This window comes from Mustela erminea, chromosome 18 (genome assembly GCF_009829155.1).
Source record: "Mustela erminea isolate mMusErm1 chromosome 18, mMusErm1.Pri, whole genome shotgun sequence".
NCBI classification, from domain to species: domain Eukaryota; kingdom Metazoa; phylum Chordata; class Mammalia; order Carnivora; family Mustelidae; genus Mustela; species Mustela erminea.
The window spans coordinates 61,543,168-61,568,090 of NC_045631.1; the positions used below are offsets into that span (position 1 = coordinate 61,543,168).

The following is a 24,923-nucleotide window of genomic DNA, read 5'->3' on the forward strand; positions in this document are numbered from 1 at the left end:
CGGAGACGGCTGTGCCGACCCGGCGGCGGCGAGAGGAGGAGCCGCCGCGCACCCGCGGGCCGCAGACAAAGGCGCCGGAGGGCGGGGGAGCAGATGGCCGTGCGGTCCGGGGGCGGCCCCCGTCGGCCTGCGCCCCGCGGGGCCCGGCGGGGAGCGCGCAGGACAGGTTCCTGGTGTCCAGCCCCGGAGAGCCAGCGGCGGGCGGCGCCCTGGGCGCTCGTCTCTGATGACGGAGGAGGCAGCGACTCCCGGGATCGCAGGGTGGGAGCGGAAGCGTGTTGTGACTCGGTGAAGCCGTCTTCGCGGGCCCTTCTGCTGAGGGAATTTCCGCCGAGGTTTGCCTTCCCGGGTTTGCGGGGCCGACGCTCCGACTGCAGGGACCGGCACGGTGGCGGCCGGCTGGGCGCGCGGCGCGGGCTTTGCAGACACACCGCAGGGGTGACGCGCGCTCGCCCCTTGGGCCCGGAGCTTCGTTGCCCTTCGGAGTCTGTTCCCTTGGTTGTGGGCGGGGGGTGGCAAGCCCGTGTCCCGTGCACAGAAGTGTTGTGGGGTGAGGGGCGTCCCCGGGGAGAGCCGGCTTGCCGTTCCCGGGACGCTGGCAGGTGTGGCGGTGTGTGGCTCTGGGATCTGAACGGAGTCCCGCCGGCTGCTGGAAGGGGCGGAAACCAGGCTGCCTGGGATGGAGGAGCGTGTGCTCCGGGGGGCTGGACCCGCGGAGGGCACGGTGCTTCGTGTGCCCTGCGAGGGTGGAAGGATGGACGGGTGGTGGGAGAGGAAGGTGTGGGGAGCAAGCGGAGGGCGGCGGGGGGGGCTGCCCAGGTGACCCGTGCTCTGAAGAGCAGCACCTGGCAGTCCGCTGGGGCCTGTGGGTCAGTTCCTCCGTCTTTCTTTTTAGTAATCATGGACAAATACCAGGAGCAGCCTCATCTCTTGGACCCACACCTCGGTAAGAACAGAGGCTGATGATGGATCAGGAAGATCACAAAGGCCTTGGTGTGTGGTGCTGGGGGGTGTGTGTGTGTTTGCGGGCAGAGGGTGTCAGGATGAAGTGGCCTGACCTCACTGGTGAGCAGGGCTAATTAATGCTAGCGGACTGGGGTGGTCCTGGGAGTTCGCAGTGTCTCTCTGGGCTGTGGGCAGATGTCTTGGAGCTTCTTTCTTCCTTGCTGTTACTTAAGAGCCTCTTTTTTGCCCGTCGTGTGTATTTTTTTTTAAGAATTTATTTATTTGACAGACAGAGATCACAAGGAGGCAGAGAGGCAGGCGGAGGGAGAGGGGGAAGCAGGCTCCCTGTGGAGCCGAGAGCCGGAGTAGGGGCTCGATCCCAGGACCTGAGATCATGACCTGAGCCGGAGGCAGAGGCTCAACCCAGGCGCCCCCCATCGTGTGTATTTTAATCTGTTTGTTTTTCAAGCACATTTTGTTATAATCGAGTGCTTTAAGGGGTCACCATTTACTCCTCCCAGCACCTGAGGATGCTATGTAAATGCGTGATCCGTGGTCGGCTCTGTTCTGTAGATGGAGACCGTGAGGCTCAGCTTTCCTTAACTTAGTTTAGGGGAGTGGCCTTGTTTTGTTTCTTTAGTTTCTCATTGTTTATTTTTGACCCATTTCATACTGATAACTGATAATTTTTTTTCTGTTTTCTGTCTGCAAAAGTAACACTGCAGGCAGCGGACTTAGGAAGGAGGAAGGTAGCAATAGTAACTTAAATTGAAAGGCAGCACAGGGTGGGGGTTAGGTGCAGGAGCCCCAGGCCAGGCTGCCTGGGTTTGCATCCCAGCACCACCACTCAGCTGCTCTGGCCCGGGTTTCCTCATCTGGAAAATGGGGATTATTGGCACTACCTGCCCCACAGGGCTCTTGAAACTCCACAGACATATTACCATGTCTAGGGATTCGCTTTAGCATCCGCGTATGTGCCTTTTAAAAAGTGGGCGGTGCGGTGTGGGCTTTTTTTTTTCTTCCCAGGTAGCCAGGTTTTGTAGAAGGTAAGGTTTCTGAATTCTCACCTGTCTCAGGCAGAGTACTTGGTCGATAGCTTGTCTGGTGGAAGACGGAAGGCATGGTTCCCTTATCCACTGTTACCAAGTCCAAGTTTCTTTTTCAGGAGACTTCTTTGCTGCTGGAAGTTTCTAGAAGCTGATGTCCTATAAGAGTGTGACTTGCTCTGGGCTTTTTCTCTTATGCTGGGCATTAACTTTACAATTTTATTTATTTATTTATTTATTTATTTATAAAGATTTTATTTATTTATTTGACAGAGAGAAATCACAAGTAGATGGAGAGGCAGGCAGAGAGAGAGAGGAAGGGAAGCAGGCTCCCTGCTGAGCAGAGAGCCCGATGCAGGACTCGATCCCAGGACCCTGAGATCATGACCCGAGCCAAAGGCAGCAGCTTAACCCACTGAGCCACCCAGGCGTCCCAACTTTATAATTTTAGCCTGAAGACTTGCATCCTTGGGCACAGGGGGCTTCTGGTGTGTTATTGGTCGTTTCTCTGCTTCTGCTCTCTCTGCCCCTGTGAATTGGATGTTAAGTTTCCAGGAGTGGTCCTTTGTTTTGCTTGTGGAAGATGTTCTTGCATTTATTTTGTCCCTTGTTTTTTTTTTTTTTTTTTTTTTAAAGATTTTATTTATTTATTTGACAGATCACAAGTAGGCAGAGGCAGGCAGAGAGAGAGGAGGAAGCAGGCTCCCCACTGAGCAGAGAGCCCAATGCGGGACTCGATCCCATGACCTGAGCCGAAGGCAGCGGCTTAACCCACTGAGCCACCCAGGCGCCCCTTGTCCCTTGTTTTTGCTATGAAAGTGCTCTTGTCCTTGGTTTGGCATTTTTCAGAGTCGTCTTCTGGGTGGATGTTCCTACCTGGGAGCACATGTCTGGGTGCTGGCGCCCTGTTGGGGAGGGTCCCACTGTGGCCTCCTAGTCTGGAGACTTCTGCCTACTCCTTGTTGAGTCAGGCGCTGACTGCGTGGCTTTTGTCAGCCGTGTCCTGGCTTCCTCTGGCACCTACTCCCTCCAGAGCACCTCTGCAGTAGAGCTTTGTGTGATGATGGAATATTCTAGATCTGTGCTGTCTGGTAAGGTCACCACTAGCCACATGGGATTGCTCAGCACTTGAATATAGCTAATATGAGTGAAGAGCTGAATTTAAAACTTTATTTGGCTTAAATAAAAGAAATTCCAGGTGTGGCTAATGGCTATGGTGTTCACCACTCTGGAGAGATAAACTTCTGGTCTTCTGCCTAGAAGGGGCTGTGGCCTGGAGACCCCAGAGCAGTCCTTCTGTTTTCAGCCCTCCCTGTGTCCCGCCCTGGGCTGTTCCTGGCCCCGCGGCTCTGACTTCTTGCTGCGCGGCTCCAGTTACCTTGGCTTTCCCTGCCGCTGTCCAGCTTCCAAGTCACAGCTGATACCTCTGGGCTGTTGTTTTCTCTTCTTTGTTTCTTTGTGGATTTGTACCCTTCGTTTCTGTTTGACGGCATCTTGTGGGGCGGTGCGGGTTACTGAGGAAAGCACGCGGAGTAGTCTGCCTTTCCGGTCTCTTCTCGTGGGTGGCTGTGCCGTTTTTCTGAACCTCTGGGTCCAGCTCTGCGTGTTGTCTGCTCTTCCCATCAGCTTTTCTGTGTAACTTGATCTTCTCATGTTATGGTTCTGTCCATATTTAAGACCAAATGGATGTGGATGAGGGCTCCGCCGCTTCTGTTTTCCAAGTCGGAGTGTTTCCAGCTAAACCTCTCCTGAGAGGATTCTGTCAGGCAGTGTGGCGAGTGGATGGGCAGATTTCCTCTGGGAGCAGGTGAGTTGGTTGAGTTTCCACCACATTGAGGATGTTCCACGTGGCAGAATGGGGTGCTCACGTCTCCCCTGGGGAACGCGTCCCTTACCCTAGGTGGTCCGTTCAGAGTTTTGCTCTGGGATGGAAGCTGCTTGTGCTTTGGTGGTGAGGTGTAGCTTTCGTGCCATAGAGCTCACCCTTTCATGTGTTAAATTCATTGGATTTTTAGTGTGTCAGAGTTGTGCGGCCATTAGCACGAATTCCTGAACATTTCATCGCCCCAGAAGAAGCCCCTACCCATCAGCAGTCACCCTCACTTTGCCTCCAGTTCTTGCCAACCACCGATCTGCTTTCTGTCTCTGGATTTGTGTATTCTGAGCATTTCCCATAATGGAGTCAGACAGTATGTGGACTTCTGTGACTGGCTTCTTCCCTTGGGTGTAAATGTGTAAAGTTTGTTATGTAATGAAATACTTCACTAGGTTTTCAGTATCTTTTGGGTTTTCAAAGCAGTAAATATATAGTTTGTAAATATATATTGTATATATAAATATATACGAACAAATATAGTTTGTAAATTTGATCTCTTTATCTGTGCTTATCCATTTTAGTTCTTTTTTTTTTTTTTTTTTAAGATTTTATTTATTTACTTGTCAGAGAGAGAGCGAGTGAGAGCGAGCACAGGCAAACAGAGTAGCAGGCAGAGTCAGAGGGAGAAGCAGGCCCCCTGCGGAGCAAGGAGCCCGATGTGGGACTCGATCCCATGACGCTGGGATGATGACCTGAGCCGAAGGCAGCTGCTTAACCAACTGAGCCACCCAGGCGTCCCTCCATTTTAGTTCTTTAAAAAATGTTCAGGGACACCTGGGTGGTTCAGTCGGTTCAGTGTCCAACGCTTGATCTCAGCTCAGGTCTTGATATCAGGGTTGTAGCTCAAGTCCCGTGTTGGGCTCCACACAGGGAACGGAGCCTACTTAAAAGGTTCAAAGTTATCTTTGTTGAAGGGCACCTGAGTGGTGCAGTTAAGGACCAACTCTTAGTTTCCACTCAGGTCCTGATCTCAGGGTTGTGAGGTCAAGTCCCATGTTGGGCTCCGTGCTCAGTAGGGGGTCCACTTGGGATTCTCTCTCCCTCTCCCCTGCCCCACCCGCTTGGACTCTCTTGCACACTCTGTCTAAAAATAAACAAGTAAACCTTTAAAAAAAAAACAAAACAGGAGAGGCAGAGGGAGAGAGAATCTCAAGCAGCCTTCATGCTGTTCTTGGAGCTGGACGTACGACTTGATCTAACCACCTAGAGATCATGACCTAAGCAGAACTCAAGAGCTGGAGGCTTAACTGACTGAGCCACCCAGGTGCCCCAAGTCTAATATTCACGTATTTACCATTTCCACCTTTATTCTTTGCTTTCTGTAGATTGTAGTTTCTATCTGGTCTCATTTATTTTTTGCTTGAAGAATTTTTCTAGTGCAGTTGACTGGTGATGAGTTCTTTTGGCTTTTGATATTTTGTTTCATTTACATTTTTGAGAAATTTTGCTGATTATAGAACTCTAGGGTGACAGTTTTTTCTTTTAGCCATTTAAAAGATACGGTCCTACTGCCCTGGGCTTGTATTGGTTTTGACAAGAGGTCTGTCTTTATTCTTCCCTGTTTTCTTCCATGTAATGTGGGCTTTTTTCTCTGGCATTTGGTAGAATTTTCTTTTTATTGCTGGTTTTCAGAGTTTAATAATGACATGCATTTTCTTCCCATTTATCCTGCTTGGACTTTGCTGAACCTTTTGGATTAATAGGTTTATCGTTTTCATCACATTTTAGCTACCATTTCTATACGTATTTCTCTGCCCTTGCTTCTCTCCTGTGCCCTTGGGTCACGCACGTGATGATCACTTGACACTGCTGCACACGGCGCGGAGGCTACTTAGTGTTTCAGTCCCCCTGCCCCTGTAGTGTGCAAGTTTAGTTACTGTGTCTTTAAGTTCTCTGATCTTTCTTCTGCGGTATCTAATCTGCTGTTAAACTCATTTAGTAACTTTTTCCTTTCAGATCTTTTTTCCAGCTCTTGAAGTTGTTCGTGTCAGTATCTTCCTTTCTTGCCTCACACTGTTCATGTTTTCTTTTCCACCTTTGAGCATGTTTTAGTATTTATAGTATTTATGATACTTGCTCTAAAGTTTATATCTTCTTTGGGGAATTTCTTTTGACTGATTTTCCCTGTTAGGAGTCAGAATAACTTTAGACAGCCACATGTCTTGTAATTTTTGAGTGGATCATTGGCATTGTGATTATTATGATGGTGGTGGTTTTAAATTTTTGTCTTAAAGAGTGCTCAGATTTGCTAGGCAGTTTAGTTAATTGTAAATCATTTGTATGCTTTTGATCCTATTAAAATCTTATTAGGGCAGGTCTCGCTTTTTCTCTATTTCTCTCTAATTTACCCTTACTACTTTAGGGAAAGACTTCTCTGGAGTGTCTAGTGGTTGCTCTGGGTACTCAACAGGGACTCTACTCTGGCTTGATGGAATTTGAATGTTGGTACCATGTCAGCTGGAAACTCTTTGCCTCAGTGCTTTTTGGCCAGTTGTTCTTACCTGGCCTTGTGGACTCTTCCCATGCTTGTGACTATTCAGCCAAAGATTGGAGGGGACTCTGTAGACTTCTGGAGCTCATTCTTTCCATACCTTCCTCTTCATTACTCTGCTCTGCAGATTTCAGCTGACTTAGCCTTCTTGAACCTTGGTCTCTGCTCTCTTTGAGTCCCTCTCCCTGTATTGAGTTCTAAAAATTACCTCCCAGCAGATTGCCAGGGCGGCTGTGGATCCCAGTTGTTGTTTTTTTCCCTTACTTGGTTTGTTACCTTGCACTGCCTGTTGTTCTAGTGTCTGAAAATATATTTGTCATATATTTGTCTAGTTTTCTACTTTTCGGTGGTAGAGCAAGTCCATATAAGTCATTCCTTTATAACTAGAAGTGGAAATCTTTTTTTACTGCCTTACTGCATTCGTTAGAATGTGCTTATCAATAAATCATAGTAGTTGTAGGAAGTCTCTTCTGTGAAGCATGGTATTAGATATTAGTTTAAGATAGAATAATTTTTTAAAAAGATGTTATTTATTTGTTTATTTGCCAGAGAGAAGGAGAGAGAGAGAGCACAAGCGAGCGAGCACAAGCAGTGGAGGGGGTGGCTGTAGGTAGAAGGAGAAGCGGGCTCCCCGCTGAGCTAGGAACCTGATGCAGGACTCAATCCCAAGACTTTGGGGTCATGACCTGAGCCAAAGGCAGAAACTTGACCAACTGAGCCACCCAGCCTTCCCCAGATAGAAAATTTTAAAAAATAAGAATATTTCTCCTGCACTTTATTTTATTTTATTTTACTTCATTTTAGGGGGAGAGAGAGAATGCGTGTGTGTGTTTGTGTGTGTGTGTGTGTGTGTGTGTGTGTGTGTAGTAGGGGGAGGGGCAGTGGGAGAGGGAGAGAGAGAATCTTAAGCAGACTTCCTGCTCCATTGTGGAGCCCAACATGGGGCTGGATCTCAAAACCATGACTTGAACTGAAATCAGGAGTTGGACGCTTACCTGACTGAGCCACCCAGGTGCCCCTCTCCTGTATTTTAAAAATGAGGATGACTGTTGTGTTAATTAGAAACTGTTATGATTCAAATGTTTTTCTTCTTTTGCTCTATTGTTACTTGAATAATATTGAATCACTTTTAAATTTATAAGTGAAGTCTTTTTGGGGGCATTTTGTTTTAATATCATATTAACGTTTAATTTTGTAGTAAATTTTTTACATATGTTTTTCCCTAGAATGGATGATGAACTTGTTGTTGGATTTAGTGCAAGATAAGACATCTCCAGCTGACCTTGTACATCTGGCTTTTAAATTTCTTTACATCATCACCAAGGTAACATTTACATAGCACTTCATAGTTGACAGAACACTTCCTTATATACTCGGTCCAGAAATTACTTTCCAGATGATATTTTTCAGGAAAGATGGTTCTCACACATAAGTTGTAGGTTTCATTCTTTCTCTTTTACCATATATTGGGGATCAGATGTTAGTGATAGTGATCTGTGGGTCCTTTGGCTGAAACCACGTCTGAGACATTTAGCATCTTGCATTTCAATAGACCAGGTAGGACCTACCTAGAAAGGAAGGGGAGCAAAAGGGAGGAGGGAGAGGGAGAAAGATGGATGACTGATTCAGAAGAGTTTCTTACAAGGAAAAAGTGGATAAGCTTGGTGAAAATGGAAGTGCTTTTCGAACTTTAATGTGCAGATGAATTTCCTGGGGATCTTGTTAACAAGGCAGATTCTGAGTAAGCAGATCTGGGGTGGGGCCTGATGTTTGTATTCTTAGAGACTCCCAGGTGACATCCCTGTGGGGGCCTCAGACTTAACCAGCTGCATCGTGGATCAAGGGAGTGACACAGCGCCATCCCCGGTGGGGGGGGGGTGTTGTGGGTTGTTGTGGGGCCCCGCAATCTAGTAGCGCCTGCTTTGTGGTGAAGTGAGGTCCTTGGCTAGTGAGAGACTCCGCGGGTGGGCTGCCCATGTGTATACTTCCCTGTGGCTCAGTTGATTGAGTGCAGGGTCTCTCCTGAAGGTGTGGTACCGCTGTGTTTATGGAAGCTGTAATGAATTTGGGGACCTTTGAGGTTTTTGAGGACTTGTTTCCTCCTGAGTGTATAAACAAGGTAGAAGGAGAACCTTTTTGTTTTATAACATATCTATATTTGTGATGAAGCACATATGATATGTGTGAAGTTTGGGAGAGAACATACTTATGAAATGATGTAAGAAGCAAAGATAGCTTTCTTATGTATTCTTAACAAGTTCTGTCACTGTGATATGGCATAATTCTCTTCTGATCTTTGGGTGAAAGGGGTGGTGATCTTTGTTGATAGGGGAAAAAGATAATTTTGCTACTTTCTATGTTTTCTAATTATGTAATAATTCAGTGTCTTTTTTAATTTGGTAGGTTCGAGGATATAAAACATTTCTTCGTTTATTTCCTCATGAAGTAGCCGACGTACAGCCTGTGTTAGATATGTTTACCAATCAGAATCCTAGAGATCATGAAGTGAGTGTCTTTTTTTCTCCTCCTTTTCTTTCCCAGCCTTGTCCCTCCTTCTTTCTTACCTGTTTGTTCTACTCCTGATTGGCGGCTTTATCATCCTGTTTCCTTTGATTTTATCTTGTGCTGTTTTGTATCCCTTTGTCTTTTATTCTTTTGACTTTTTCTGTTATTGTGTTACTTTAAGTTATTTCCTTTTAAAATATGCTTTTTATAAAGAAAAAAATATGCCTACATGTGGTGTGGTGATAACAACCTTCCAGATTTTAAAAAATTGAAATATAGCTATTTCTGGGGTCTCCAGGACCATCCCTAGTTTTGATTTTTCTCTAGGACCACTGTAGGACTCTACATGTAGTTGTTCTTATGGCTGGGACTCATTAGTAGCAAAATCAGCAAAGGGAAAAGGCATATGGGGTGAAGTTTAGAGGAAACCAGTAGCAAGCTTCCAGAGTCTTCTCCCAGTCAGGTCACACAGGGCACTTGTAAGTCTCCCTAGCCGAGTAGTGATGACGCATATGAAGTGTTGTCCACTGGGGGAGGTCATAGAGACCAGTGTACAGGATTTTTCTTGGGGGCTGGTCACATGGGTACTCTGCCAAGTATGGACTGATTCCAGACTCCCTAAAGGAGAGCAGGTTTTGACATAAGCGACGTGGTTTGTACAAATAGTCCAGACACAGGGAGTCCCCCTTCTCAGTGTATGTGGGAAGCCTCATACAAGCCTCATGCAAGTTCCCAGATGCCTACGGATGGCCAGCCTTGTCAGCAGGCTCTCTCAGGAGTCAGGTTGCTCCGGGAGCTGTCTTTTGCACAGTGTGTGTCCAGAGGGACGTAGGTCATGGCTGCCCCGCCAGTGAGTCGTCTTTGTGGATGTGTGCACTTGCAGGTGGAGATGTGGGGAATCATTTCCCGGCTCTCCTCTGCTTCTCATGTCCCCGATGGGTGATTCCGGGGCCAAAGTAGAGTCTCGTTTTGTTGACTACCAAAGTAAGGGCATTCCTCTTTGACTGGTCATTGACAATATTTTTCTTTATTCTTAAGTCTTGTGTTTTCCATCTTTTTTTTTTTTTTTTTTAAAGAATTTATTTATTTATTTGACAGAGAGAGATCACAAGTAGGCAGAGAGGCAGGCAGAGAGAGAGGGGGAAGCAGGCTCCCCGCTGAGCAGGGAGCCCGATGTGGGACTCGATCCCAGGATCCTGGGATCATGACCTGAGCCGAAGGCAGTGGCTTAACCCACTGAGCCACCCAGGCGCCCTGTTTTCCATCTTTTTATCTGTTTTTCGCTTTCTCAAAATACTGATTGTATACTGACGGGTGCCAGCGAAGAGAACCAACTGTACTAATATGTTGTGATTTTTCTTTTTTCATTTTGCTGTTTCTTTCATGTGATAAGGTTGCTAGCTGTCTGTATGACAGAGGGTGTGTGTGGGTTTCAGTGGATACACGGGAAGGGCTCACGATGGTCTGCACTCCAGGCTCTGAGGTGGATAGCCTCTGAAGGGCCTGTGGTGGGCATTGAGTGGGCAGGGAGGGCAGGGCGGGCTGTGAGGGGGCAGATGACCTCTGTCCTTTATACCTGAGTCATTTTACTTTGATTTAACTTCTTAGACTTGGGAGACCCGCTACATGCTTTTACTGTGGCTCTCCGTGACCTGCCTGATCCCTTTTGATTTTTCACGTCTTGACGGGAACCTCCTGACTCAACCTGGGCAAATACGAATGTCCATAACGGACCGTATTCTCCAGATAGCAAAGGTAAATGTGACCATGCAAATCATTAGCTGCTAATTAGCAATCTTTTTCATTCTCATGCCGTCTTATGTTAGCATTTAATTAGGTAAGTTTTTGACATTTGTGTTTCTTCAACTGCTGTTACTGCTCTTTTAGTGAGGTAAAATTCCATTTCATGACCTGTTTTGAAAATGTGATAATTTGGGCGCCTGGGTGGCTCAGAGAGTTAAGTCTCTGCCTTTGGCTCAGGTCATGATCTCAGGTCCTGGGATCAAGCCCCACCTTGGGCTCTCTGCTCGACAGGGAGCCTGCTTCCCCCTCTTCCTCTGCCTACTGCTCTGCCTACTTGTGATCTCTCTCTTTATCAAATTACATAAATCAAATCTTTAAAAAAGAAAATGTGATAATTCATATAGGAGAAAGGATGAATGAGTTAGCAAATCTCCTTTGTTTGTAGGTAGTACAACTACTCTGTTAAGCATACTAATGACATAAGATTTCAGGGGGCAGTTGTAAGAAAAATGTCCATTTAAAATTTGTTTTTTAATTCTTTTTATTTATTTATTTATTATCCCTTAAAAATTATTTATTTATTTATTTATTTTTAAAAATATATATTTTTTAAGATTTTATTTATTTATTTGACAGACAGAGATCACAAGTAGGCAGAGAGGCAGGCAGAGAGAGAGGAAGGGAAGCAGGCTCCCTGCTGAGCAGAGAGCCTGACGTGGGACTCGATCCCAGGACCCTGAGATCATGACCTGAGCCGAAGGCAGTGTTTAACACACTGAGCCACCCAGGCGCCCCTGTTTTTTAATTCTTAACGTTATATAAAGCATGATCAGTGTAGAAAAATTAGAAAGTAAAGCAAAGCAAGAAAGATAATAAGTTGAAGTCCTTCAAATTCTGGTGCTCAGAAATAATAATATTTGTATAGTTCTGGAAACTTTTTGTGATATAGTAATGTGTCTGTATGTCTAATATTTGCATTACCCCAAACTTGAGTGGTTTAGTACAGCACACATTTATCATCTCACAGTCTGCGAGGGTCAGGAATTCGGGTGTGCAGGGCAGTCTGACCACAGTCTCCCTGGCTGTAGTCCAGACTCGGCTTGAGCAGCGTCTGCCTCCACGTTGTCACGACAGTTGGCCGAAACCAGACCCTCGAGGTGTTGGACAAAGGGCTTTGGTTCTTTGCTGGCTGTTCCTTGCCATGTGGCCCCTCTATGTGGCAGCATGTTCTCTTGAAGCCGGCAAGGGGCAGGGTCTGCTAATGAGACAGAAGTCATGATAATGTGCACCAAATCATAGAGTGCTGTCCCACCCCTTGCCGAGCTCTCTTGGTTAGAAGCCAGTTGCCGTGTCTAGCCCATACAGGAGGGATTGCACAGGAGTCAGCACCAGCGGTCAGGCACTCATGGAGTACCTGCTATGTGCCAGACACTACTCTAATCACCTTTTGTATGGTGGCTCACATGATCCCACTTTAAAGTTTACTCCTTTTTGGGGTGCCTCGGCTCAGTCGGTGAAGCCTCTGCCTTCGGCTCGGGTCATGATCCCAGGGTCCTGGGATCGAGCCCCGCATCGGGCTCTCTGCTCAGCAGGGAGCCTGCTTCCTCCTCTCTCTCTGCTTGCCTCTCTGCCTACTTGAGATCTCTGTCTGTCAAATAAATAAACAAATAATCTTTAAAAAAAAAAAAAGTTTACTCCTTTTAAAATAAAAATTTTTTTAAAGATTTTATTTATTTGTCAGAGAGAGAGAGAGCGCACGAGCACAGGCAGACAGAGCGGCAGGCAGAGGCAGAGGGAGAAGCAGGCTCCCTGCTGAGCAAGGAGCCCGATGTGGGACTCGATCCCAGGACACTGGGATCATGACCTGAGCCGAAGGCAGCTGCTTACCAACTGAGCCACCCAGGTGTCCCTAAAAAAAATTTTTTTTAAAATGTTTTATTTATTTCAGACAGAGAGAGAGAGTACATGAGTGCAGGCGGGTGTGCAGAGGGAGAAGCAGACTCCCCGCTGATGAGGGAGCCCAGTGCGGGACTCGATCCCAGGACCTGGGATCATGACCTGAGCCAAAGGCAGAGGCGTAACCCACTGAGCCACCCAGCACCCCTATGTATTTATTTTTGAGGGAGAGCAGGAGGAGGGGCAGGAGGAGGGCCGAGAGGGAGAGAGCATCTCAAGCAGACTCCCTGCTGAGTCAGACACGCATCGGACTGAGCCACCCAGGTGCCCCTGTGATTCTTTTTTACAGCTGGGTGACACATATGTGTTTCATTTTTCTGGTGTTTTGACACACGTGTATTTCAAGGGGTCTGGCCACATGCTCTGTGCTGCTGGGCACCTGCCGGGCACTGAACGTGGCATTTGGCAGCTGCTGGCAACTGTGGTTCGAGTTTAGGGGGTTTTTACAGCTTTGAAATTTGGCCTCTGCCTAGAAGCTTCATGGGCTGGCTTCTCCAGGAGCTCCCGTGTGTGGGACTGGCCGGTGACTGGGTCCCAGAGATACATATGGCGTGTGTAACAGTGCCTGTCCTTGATCCTTTCTTCTAGACCTACTTGGTTGTCAGTGACAAGGCCCGAGATGCAGCTGCGGTCCTTGTGTCCAAGTAAGTACCTGTTGGCCCCTCACAGCGGTGTTGGTTGATACGAGACTGGTGTGTTCTGAGAGTTTGTCTTACATATTTTTCTGTGTTCCCTGTGTTGCTGTGGTACCTTGGAGGACAACTCCAGGATGATGGGCTGGGGAAATGTTTCCTACTGCCCAGTACTTACCTTTCTTTGAGGGAGCATTGGCTCTGTTTGGCTGCGGGAGACCTCTGACCCTGAGAGTGCTGGGCTGGGGGCTCCGGAAGGTCACCTGACAGGCCCGTCAGCGGAGCACAGATTTGGAGCAGGTATACCAGTTATTTTTGCCTGGGCCAAGGCTTCACCTTTGGGGTGGTGGCAGTTAGATGAGTCTATAAAGGTCACTGGGAAAGCTGTTACCGCTGTGGTTTATGGAGATCGTGAGCTTGATTGAATCACTGTGTCTGGGGATAAAAATCCCCAAACATTATCTGTTGACTGAAAAACAGGCTGTGCCTCAGACACGTGAACATGGCTTTGTCTGATGAGCTCAGGGAGCTGACCCAGACAGCGGCCCCGGAGTCTCTGAAAAACACCCAAGGTGTGTGTGAGAGCTGGGTAAACTTGTTTCATGAAATGAGAATGGAAGGAAGCGGTTTTTCTGCATTAATCTTTTGAAGGACATGTGACTTAAAATCAGTGAGTAGAGTACATAAATGAGATAATTTGGCTTTCCATCACTCTACATTTGTGAAAGTTGAAAATGGGCCGTAAAAACTTTTGGATATTTTGATTGGGAAAATGGGCACCAGCTCATTCAGGGTCCCCTTATAATTGGATGTGTAGCCATGAACTTGGGCAAAGTGGTAAGAGAAACCCTTGCTCTGTAGGGCAGGGGGCCCTGGGTGAGGTGTTTGAGCAAGCACTTGCTGCAGCCTAGGCCACAGCCTGAGTCGAAGAGCTGATTTCAGGCGTGAGGGGAACACGGGAGCCCACTGTACTGCTTCACCCGGAGGAGGGAGATTCTCGCTTGACAGAGGTTTCTTGTGATTAAAAAAAAGTTTCGGGGCGCCTGGATGGCTCAGTGGGCTAAAGCTTCTACCTTCAGCTGAGGTCGTGATCTCAGGGTCCTGGGATCGAGCCCCGCATCGGGCTCTCTGCTCACCGGGGAGCCTGCTTCCTCCTCTCTCTCTGCCTGCTTCTCTGCTGCTTGTGATCTCTGTCTGTCAAATAAATAAATAAAATCTTAAAAAAAAAAAAAAGAAAAAAAATAGTTTCTTTTTAATTGTAAGAGTAATCATGTGTTTTGGAAAACAAAGAAAAGTATTAAGTACAAAATCCGCAAGTACTTTGATCCCCCAGAGATGGAACTGCTTCTGCCTTTTGGCCTGCCATTGTCTGTGGGCACGTCGGTGCACACACTTGTCCTACCAGGTGCCGACAGATGGGCCTGGAGCTTTATTCAGTCTTTTTCCAAAATACAGTTACGGTGTGAATGCGTTACTGTTTCTCCAGTCCCCTGTTGGACACGCAGACCGTTGCCCTGCAGCGTGTCAGTAGGTCATTGTTGTCACGAACGCGATATAGGAATCTTTGTACTGTGCTGCTTGATTCTTAGAGAGGAGTTCCTGCAAGTGGAATGGACATTTTTGGGGTTTTAAGTGCAATTACTGGAAAGATTACCTTTCCCTCATATTTACCAGTACTGTGTGTGATCCTAACGTGTTTGGCAAATTTGTTAAATGAAAAATAAGGTTTCTGTTAGTTTTTATCACCGGCAATACTGAGGCTTTGGTAGAGCTTTGTTGAGTTTTACTTTGTGGAGCACCCCATCTCTGCGGGCCGGGGAGGTGAAGCCCTAAACCTTTCTTTGTTCCCTCCCTGTTGTCCTCCAGGAAAGGGGACCTGGGAACAGACCCAACCTCTTGGCAGGACTCTCCTGCACCCTCTACTGGTCGGGACGAGTAAGCGCTTCGTGTGGTTGGGGCTGGTTTTCAGGGGGTTCAAAGTGCCCCAGCCCAGGGCCAGGCTGTGGGTGCCTCCGGCGGTGCTGTGACTGCACTGGCCGAGCGCCTTTGCCTCACAGGGCCGTGGCTCTTCTGAGGGAAGAGAGGGCTCTGAGGTGGGACGAGAGCTTCCCGCAGGGTTGCTGAGGCAGGTACCAGGACCGCACCGAGCGCTGCTTCCGAGCAAGCCATGGCGCGCGAGGTGCCCACAGGCGGGAGAAGTGGGCCCGCACGTCGTAAAACGGGTTTCTGCTGCATTAAGTGTGGGGGCAGCAGAAGGGGGTGTGAGGTCCTGTCTCCCAACTCGCTCTGGTCTCCTGTCTCCTTGGGAGGGTGTCCTTGGGCCTCGCTCAGAGGCGGCACGTCTCCCACCCTCTGTCTCTTCATGTTCTTTGCCTGTGTCCTGTGCTTCTGCCCCCGGAGTGGAAGATTTCCTAGGAGAGGACAGGATCCACCCGAGCCCCTGAGTCCGAGAGCTGAGGGCCTGGCATGTGGCCTGGAATGAAGGGGGCTCAGGTGTGGGTGTGGGGGCTCGGGGGTGGCTGCCGGCTTAGACCAGGCATGTAAGAGAGTGGGCAGGGTCCAGTCCGTGCCATCCGAGCTCTCAGAGAGTGAGGAGCTGAGCCTGTGCGGGCTGCATAGGGCTGTGCAGCATTGGGCGGGGGGGACAGAACACCCATGGCAGATGCAGGGAGAGAGGGCCTGGGGCCTGCTGCTGGGCCAGGCCTTGCCATGTGAGGTGGTGCAGTGTCCTAAGGCAGAGATGGACTTGGGCCAAGGAAAGGGAAGGGCTGAGTAGTAGGTGTTGGTGGGGTTCCTGGGCAGTGGTGGGGACAGGTAGAGGTGGTCCTACAGTGTAGGGGGCCCAGGATGAGTGGGAGCCCAGGAGGAAGGAGAACGGGGGTGGTGGGGCCTGTGTATCACCTCAGAGAGGTCATGCTGGGGAATGACTGCCTGGAGGCCATGCTCTGGGTGGTGTCTTGGTGTTTTATTTTTTTTTAAGATTTTATTTATTTGACAGAGAGAGGACAGTGAGAGAGGGAACACAAGCGTGGGGAGTGGGAGAGGGAGAAGCAAGCTCCCTTCTGAGCAGCTTGATCCCAGGTTCCCGGATCATGACCTGAGCTAAAGGCAAACTACTGAGTCACCCAGGCACCCCTATCTTGGTGTTTTAGATTGGAGAGTGTCCTAGAGGGTCTGCCTTGAAAGGAGGACATAATTCACAACGCGAGGACAGATGTCCTGGCACAGAGACTCCTCTTGATGGGACAACCTGGTGGGCTGGAAGGGGTTGAGCTCTTTTCGGTTGGGGCCTTGATTGAGCTGTCAGCCTGCCTCTTTGTTTCCTTCTGGCAGGTTTGTCACACGGCCCGATGTCAAGCAGGAGAAGATGGCAGGTTTCTTGGACTGGAGCCTGCACACCTTGGCCCGCTCCTCCTTCCAGACCATCGAGGGCGTCATTGCCATGGATGGCACACTCCAGGCCCTGGTAAACACTACGCCGGGGGAGGGGACAGGTTCTTTTTACCTCTGAGTCCATTCTGAAGTAGCTGGAACACAGTAAGAGACCACTAACCCCAACAGCACAGCACTGCACCTTATAACCCAGGCCTGTCTTTGGGTCGTCCGCCCTGGGCTTTCTGCTCCAGTGAAGGAGATGGCCTGAGCCAGCCCGGTGCGTGGCCACCAGGTGGCAGTGGTGTCCGCAGAGCTGGGGCCGGTAGGCAGGCAGGTGGGCAGGGCCTGTCCTCCTTGGGTTTCCTGCTGCGTAATTGTGTTCCAGAGTAGAATGATCTGAACGAGCTCTGATGAAATGAGGCAGGAGATTGGACTTGGATTTTGTTCAGCTCCTTGGGTTAGGGTGTCAGGAACAAGTGTGTGAAACACACAGAGGCACCTGCCCAGAGTGCACTGGTTGGTGCCCTACCTCCCACCCTTTCCCACTTCCTGCTTCGTCTTTTCTACTGTGTTGCCTTTTCTAGTCCTAATGAGGAGGACGGTTCCAGAAGAGGGGAGGCTGCCGAGGCTCTCATGGTCCTTGGGTGTTGGGGGCCTGGTGCCTCCTCTCTGCTCTCTAATTGCAGCAGCTCGGACTTGGTTCTTGGCCTTTTTCTGAAGCTGTAGAGGCCCAGGGCCCACTTTCTGGAGAGCAGGGCATTTTGGACTGGGTTAAAATGGAGACATTTGGACCAATGACTCAGTGTGACATCATTTTCTTGGGTGTTGTCCCGTGTGTTGGCTGTTGACAGGTGGGATGAGGTGTAGGAAGCCATGAGGGCCAGTGAAAAGTGGGGCTGATGGTGTTCTCACCCAGGGCAGTGGGCACAGGTTGTAGGAAGAGAGGAGGTGACACTGCTGGGGCTGCCACCAGGGCCTGGGGACAGCCCTTTCTAACTGCACACCCTGTCCTGGGCACTTAGGGCACAGACTGCCTGGCCTCTCAGGGAACATTCTTGGCATCTGTTTCTTTCCATTCATGTTGCTGTTGTCTTCAGGAAGGACAGAGCCTTTCAGAGAGAATATTTCAAGACATTTTGTAAAGAAGCCTGGAAAAATAGAACATTTTCTGAATTCCTGTGGTCTGTTGAGGTGCTATTTTTTTTTTTTCCCCTTCTTTCTTCCATTCTGCAAACGAATGTGATGTGTTGTGCACTAGTTACTAAAAAATACTGAAAGAAGGGTGCCAGGGTGTCTTAGTCGATTGAATATCCAGCCCTTGATTTGGGCTCAGGTCACTGTCTTGTGGGTTGTGGGATTGAACCCATCTTGCGGGGGTGGGGGGCGCCTGTGCTCAGCAGGGAGTCTGCCTCTCTCTTGTCCCTCTCTCGTTGCCTCTGTCCCTGCTTGGGCACGCATGTGTGCATGTGTGTGTGTGTGTGCGCACAAATTCTCTAAAATAACTATTTAAAAATCTTTAAGAATAAATTGAGAGAGAATTCATACACCATGAGTAATCTGTTTTTTTAAAGTGTATAAGTCAGTGATTGTTTTGTACATGCACAGGGTTGCACAGCCATCACCGCTATCTAATTCCAAAATATCCTCATCACCCCTAAAGGAAACCCCACACCTATTAGCAGTCATTTCCCATTAATTTAGTTTCTGTCTCTGTGGATTTGCTCATTCTGAACATTTAATATAAATGGAATTGTACAACATGTGACCTTTGTCAATGGCTTCTTTCACTTAGTGTTGTGTTCTCAGGGTTCGTCCGTGCGTCCGTGTTGTAGCTTAGATCAGTAATCCACTTTTTTTTATGGCCAAGTAATATCTGCTGTGTGGGTATCCATAGTTCTTATGAGTAGTGCTAACCTGGACTTCTGGGTGTAAGTTTTTGTTTGAACATGTATTTTAGTTCCCTTGGGCATGTAACAATTATTTTCTTTTTTTTAGCTTAACAGTTTAAATATCTTCTGTTTTTTCTTATCCATGGCACACACCTGTGCGACTGATGAAACATGGGGTGTCAGCTTGTGTCGACGCACAGCCTGTGCCCTCAGGTGGCTCTCATTCCGGCTCTCTGCGGAGGTGGTGCTTAGAAAGGGTTTTATTGGGATTTTCAGGCTAATTGCCATGATAGCAGTCAGTGCAGGGTGAGGCTGGCCTCTAAGGGCACCTGGTGTGGATTTGGATGGCGCGGGGCATGGACGTGTGCCCACCAGGCTGTCAGTGCCCGAATTCTGGGAAAGTGCATTTACGTTTTAGGTAGTTCTGGTAAAGGATGGGTGAATGGGGTAGAGATGCTTTATTTGAAGGTTTGGGTGTAAGGGGAGTCTTAATTTTTTGCCCTGAGTTTCATTGAGAAGTCTTAGGTCATAGAGAAACAATCAGAAGGTCTGACAGTATAGCTGGAGCCTCTTGGTCTCTTGTGGCATGCAGGGCAAAGTGCTGGACCCATCTGAGTGTGGGCACAGGAGGGTCAGGCACATTCGACCTAACTGGCTTTTGTGGTTAGGGTCCTATTTTAGACCTTTTTTGCCCAGTCAGGAATTGTATCTGGGACGGGCTCTTAGGGTCTCCTGTAAGCTTTGCCCGGAAGCCACCCCTCCAGGAACCACCTTTCCAGGAGCCACAGCTGTGTTCATACACACAGGGGCAGCTGGGCCAGCAGGGTGACTAGGCTATAGGGCTGCAGATTACTGTGATGGCCCTAGGGATCTGTGGGCAGGTGAGGCCTGTGTGGCCCCAGCCTGGGCCGGCAGCAGCCAGGCAGGTTTCCCGGAAGAGACAGTGGCGGACCTGTGTACTCAAGCCACCTGCGAGAGTTCCTGACAGCTCCCTTGTTCCTGGGCTCAGGTCCTTGGGACTCTGATACTCTTCCTGAAGGCTTGAGAAGGGTATAGGGACCCTTTTTGTCCAGTTCTGCGTTGCTTTGCCCTAGGTCCTTTTATTGACTTACTTCTAAAAATATTTTTGATCATCTTGTTTCAACATTTTTCTCACGTTTTCTGCTGCTTCTTCCTAAGGGGGAGACACACGCCTTTAATGGCAAAACCCAGTGTTTCGGTGGGACGGGCTGCCGAGTGTTGTCCTACCAGCTGTGGGAGCAGGTCAGCACCCTTCTCAGTGCCAAGAGCTGCCAGGAGTGAGGGAGGGCTGTGGATGTGGGTGTCTCTAGGCTCCACCCTTAGGAGAAGTTCTCTTTCTCTCTTCTCTTGAGAAGTAGAGGGATTTTCCCCAAAGCTTCTGCCCCTCCCCCAGCAGGGCACTAGAGCAGCCCGGCAGCCGTAGCTCAGAGCTGTTTGGAGAGGGGCGCCCTCAGCGAGGTGGGCAGTGGCCAGACAGGGCAACTCAAATCCTGGGGAAGTGAGTAAATGAAGCTGCTGGGAAGTGGCAGCCTGCAGGGCCCAGCACACCCCTCTGGAGCCTTTTGAAGCCCCTCTGTTTCCTCTGGAAAACCTAGGGTCTTTCTGGAGTTATACATCTTGTTTCCTTTTCTCTTTTCCTTTTCAAAGCAGTGGTTTGGTGTAATTACTGCTGACGCTGCCTGGGCAGGAGGAAGCGGTGTAGGGTGCTGGGCTCTCGCGGACAGGGAGCAGGTTTCACCGTGAGCTCGTCAGACCTGAACGGCAGAGGCCGGGCGTCCGCTCTGCGTGATGGAACCTGCAGGTGTATTGTGCTTTCGGATTGCGTCTGTCTCCTTTGATGCACTTGGCTTCGTTTCTCTCCACCTGTTCATTAGCGTGAGCTAGGCAAAACAGGTGAACTCGTAACAAGCACCATCGAAACTGGGGTTTGACTTTATTTTCCTGGAAGCATCTTTCTCTTGCGGCGCTGAATTTTAACTCTTGTGTGGAGGAAACAGGAGTCTGGTGGCTTCCTGTCCGAGGAAGTTCCTCTGGCTTAGTCCCGCTTTAAGCATTAGGATTATTGCAAATTGAGGAGATTCGAAGAAGGAAAACTCAGTATTCAAAATTGCAAATGGTCATCATTTGAGTGTGCTGTCACTTCCGCTTCCTTATTGCTGGTTGTGCCTTCTTGGCTCTCACTGCTCGGGTTGAGTGGCCTAATGACTGATGGTGATGGGGATTCTCTTCTCGCGTTCCCTGGGGTGGCCGGGAGGTGGGTGGGGGCTCGTACTGCTGAAGAGGGGCTTCTTACTCAGGAATGCTGCGGGTGCCACGAGGGGCAGTAAAACGCTCATCTTTGCCAGTCACGATTGTAGCCCTTCACGGTGAAGTTTGTTTGATTTGCTTTATCAGTGATAAAAGCGTAGCTCTCGGGGAAGGCTAGAATGTTTCCTTGCAGACACTGAAAATCGGGTAATCGGTCCCCAGCGCCTGAGTGCTTATGGAGGGCAAGTCCCGAAGCTGTTCGGGTTTTGCCTGGAGTCTGAGTAAATAAAAGGTGACTCCAGCCCAGGTTGAGCGGCTGTTGTTTCGGTGAGGGCGGGATGCACCAGCAATGCACGTCCTGGGCTCCAGGCTGTGTTGGCTCTGCCCTTGGGTGCTTTGCTGCCCTGAGGGAGGCCCGTCTGCTGTGGGCCAGTCCTGAGCCTCAGGACGCCCTGTAGCAACACCTGTGACCCCAGGCAGAGGCGAAGGCCTTCCTCCACGCTCCCCGCCTGTCCAAGGGAAATAACAAAGCTCTTACCTCAGAGGGTGGTGTGGAGGCTAATTAGTGCATGTCATGCTCTTTGAAGATGAAAAGAAGCCACCTGATTATCCAGAACACTTGTCAGGGAGGCTTTGATTTCTTTCCTCTGAGGGCTCTTTGGAGAGCAGCGCTCTGTGGTTTCGCTAGGGTTCAGCGTGGCCCGAGGACAAATGGCCCAATCGAGCTTCTTATTCGTAGCCCTTGCCGGGGCAGGGTTTCGGGTGGAGGCTGGGGTAGGAGCCAGTGTGAGTGTGTTTGTGCTTCAGGCTGATGCGCACCTCTGTGTTCCTGTGGGATGCAGGGGAAGTGGGAACCTTCGGTTTCCTTGTGGATTTAAATCCACGGAGCAGCCGCCTCTGATCCTGGTTTGATTTTGTGGAACTCAGCATTTTGCGTGGGGCAGGCAGCGTGGTGACATGAGTCCTGTCGAAACACGCATGCTGTGTGGCACGCCTTTAATCCCATTGGCGGGCCTGGTTTGTACACCTGCTGTGTGAGCAGATGACGTGTCCTGCTGGACAGGTGCACGCTCGCAGGCAGCCCAGGCGAGCCCACGCTAAGAGGGGCGGGGGCCTTGCTGGTCCCAGGCTCTCCGCCTCCTGGCCGGAGAAGGAGCGCGCAGCGGGGCAGCTGGCGTGGAGCTGGCCCAGAGCTGTGGGCCTCCTGGCCGGAGAAGGAGCGCGCAGCGGGGCAGCTGGCGTGGAGCTGGCCCAGAGCTGTGGGCCTCCTGGCCGGAGAAGGAGCGCGCAGCGGGGCAGCTGGCGTGGAGCTGGCCCAGAGCTGTGGGCCTCCTGGCCGGTGTCCTCTGTCCAGCTGGGCCTGTGGCCTCCACTGCGGGCCATGCGGGGGCCTTGTAGCTCCCACCCTCTTGGTGGTTGTGGTGAATGGGACCTGGCGGCCCTTACCCTTCCCCCTAAGCAGGTGTTTCTCAGGCTGTGTCCTTGCTGTTGGAGGGCCACTGATGTTTCTCTCTGGATTCACCCTTGACCTTTAGTTCCTGGTTCTTCTGAGTCCTACAGAGCCCTAGCTCTGTGGACCTGCTGTGCTGCAGACCCCATGAGTCCGAGACTGTGCCTGTCATTCTGTCCCTTTTCCCTCCTCCTGTCGGCCCGTGGACTGAGGCCCCAGCAGCAAACAGGGGTGCTCAGGCAGGGCCCAGGTCCAGTCTCATCTGGCCTTGTGGACGAGACTGGGGGTTGTGTCACTGACCTGGCCCCCCTTTCCTTATGTGCTGGCCACCCCCTCCGTGGCCCATCCTCCACTTTGGGGCAGGAGTCTCTCCACACGGGCTGGCTCTGACTGCGGCATCCGCTCTGGGCACCCACCCCCTCAGTCCCTCAGCCGCAGCTGTGCTTTGTACACCCTTCCGTGGTGCCACTGTAGAACCAGGGGCAGAGGGCCCAGGAACGGGGCTGGGGAGCCTGAGCTGCAGAGTAGACGCCCTGCAGAAGTCTGTCCTCCAGGCCCCTCTGGCAGGGCACCAGGCGCAGGGCAGAGTCAGGCCAAGCAGGCTGCTTGTGTTGGTTTCCCCCAGGGTTTTGGGCCCTGTGCTGGTGCACCCTCGTGTGTGCCCTGGTTCAGGAGAGGGTGCGCATGGCGGCGTGGGCGCGAAGCGGCAGAGGCTCTTCTCAGTGGCTCCTGGCACGAGTGTTCTTGTTCGGGTCACTGGCCCTGTCGAAGTCCTTCGGTGGGCCCAGCTCTGTGCCCGTCTGGTCCCTGGGGGAGGCGTGCCACCTGCGTTTTCTCCTGCTCCTCGTTGGGTCTCCTCTCCTCACTTTCACTTGGAGGGGACGGGGCCTCTTGGGGGCCTCCTGGCTGGGGGGCGGTCCCTCTCCTCCCGCTGGCTTCAGAGCCCCTCCTGCCCAGATGCCAGCGTGGCTTGGGGCCTTGTCCCCCTCTGAGCCTGTGGCCGCACTGCTCTGGCGCGGGAATGGGGCGCATGCTGCCCTGGCCGGCTGGTGACTAAGTTCTCTGTGGCAGGAATTGTGTCTCTGGCCCCTTCCGTGTTCCCTGCGTTAGGCAAGTAGGAGATGTGTGACCAGGATTTTTGGTATTTTTCAGTTGATTGAGAAACAGTTGTTTTTATCTAAAATTACTGGCTGCTGAAGCCAGTGGGAATAGCAAAGACCTCTTGGGGAGGGACTGTGTCTGTTGATCCTGGGTCAGTGTTGCACGTCTCCTGCTGCTCTTCCCTCTCACCTCGGGGAGCTGCCCGGGACCATGGCTGTTGCTCTTACGGAGTGATTCCAGTCCTTTTCAGGGAGAGCTCTTCCGGCTTTGTGGTGTTTGAAGTTCTTCTGTTAAAGGTTCTTGAAGGCCTTTGTGTGGAAGATCAGTTTGTGGAGTCTGACAGGCTCCCGTGAGGCGGGGGATGGGGGGCCCCAAAGGCCACACCCAGAGTGGTCACCCTCGAGGGAAAAGAGGAGATGTCCTGCTTCTCCTGGGGACTGGAGGTGCCTCTGGTCTGGCTGGCTTATCCCCTTAGCGGGGTGGACCTCCGCCTGGCCAGGGCCTGGTCCTGGAGTGCAGCCTGGGTGGGCACTGTCCTCAGGACACGTCTGCTTCTGCATTTCTCAGGGCTTCTCTGACCAGTGTCCGCTTACTGTTATTTTGGGGGGACGGCGGCAGGCTGGCTTCGAATGCCCCTTCTCTTTTATCGTTGTGAGCCGGCAGGTGCAGTGGGTTCCAGCCAGTGGCGGTAGGAGGGTGTGTTAGACTTCCTCTGTAGGGTGCATCCTGGGGTGACACAAAGAGGCAGCGCCATTGGGCTTTGCTGCCTTCCGTGGAGGGTGTGGCCCTAGGTGGGCTGGCTGTGGCCCGGCTGAGGACCGTGGGGCAGGCTCTCCATGCTGTCCATCCTGAAGCTGGTTGTGTCACTGCCTGATGGTGTTTACTTTTATCCCCGTTGTGTGTGACACAACTGTCATGAGGGGGCACGGTACGCTCCTTAGCACTGGGACAAGAGTCAGGAGTGCAGAAAGGGAGGAGCCCGCTTTGCCTGGCTGTAGCCTGACTGCTGGTGTGTTTATGATGTCATGTTTTCCTGGGGCGCTGGGGACGGTACCCCACACGGAGGTGCCCAGCCGGTGGTGGGCTGGTTCCGAGGGCACCAGCTCACGGGAGAGTTCACAGGTGCTGGCGAGAGGTACCCCTGAGCTGGTCTGGTGTTGGGGACCTTTTTCCCAGGTCCTGGGTGGAGCTGCTTTTCTTGGCCTTGACTTGGTGGTGCTTGAGGGAGCCTTAGACCAGTGTCTCCTGCTCGGCAGCAGGGCGGACCGGCTCCCGCGCAGCTGACAGCCTGTGATTCACAGGCGCAGAGAACATGCCCCGGGGAGGAGAAGCTGCTGTGCACATTGCAGAAGAGCAGGCTTGGGTGGGTAGCAATCGAAAGGTGTGGTAGTTTAGAGTGATTACTAAGAAACTCCCTTTTGTTTGCACCTTGCGTGGTGCTGGTTTCTAGAACAACAGAAACAGCCCTGACGGTCATTTCTCCTGGGCTGCTTGTTGGTGTTTTCTCTGATCTGAAGAGGTGTAATTGCTTATGCAAAGTGGGTGCTTTCAGAGGCGTGTGCACTTGGTTCATGTTTTATGCTTCCGTGAAAAGAGTGTACTTCCTGTTTCGTGGCCTGGCTGAGGAAGGCTTGAGACCATCAGAA

General features: G+C 50.6%; 1 protein-coding gene across 2 annotated transcripts in view; it reads left to right on the top strand.

The window, feature by feature from the left end:
* The window catches only part of TBCD (tubulin folding cofactor D), a 156,375-nt gene that overhangs the window by 568 nt on the left and 130,884 nt on the right, over window positions 1-24,923 (top strand). For both annotated transcript variants that reach the window (XM_032319683.1, XM_032319684.1), the window contains exons 2-7: window positions 896-946; window positions 7,585-7,682; window positions 8,762-8,863; window positions 10,472-10,618; window positions 13,151-13,206; window positions 16,528-16,660. In XM_032319683.1, the coding sequence (XP_032175574.1) occupies window positions 896-946; window positions 7,585-7,682; window positions 8,762-8,863; window positions 10,472-10,618; window positions 13,151-13,206; window positions 16,528-16,660 (587 nt within the window). The remainder of the gene's footprint in view (window positions 1-895; window positions 947-7,584; window positions 7,683-8,761; window positions 8,864-10,471; window positions 10,619-13,150; window positions 13,207-16,527; window positions 16,661-24,923) is intronic.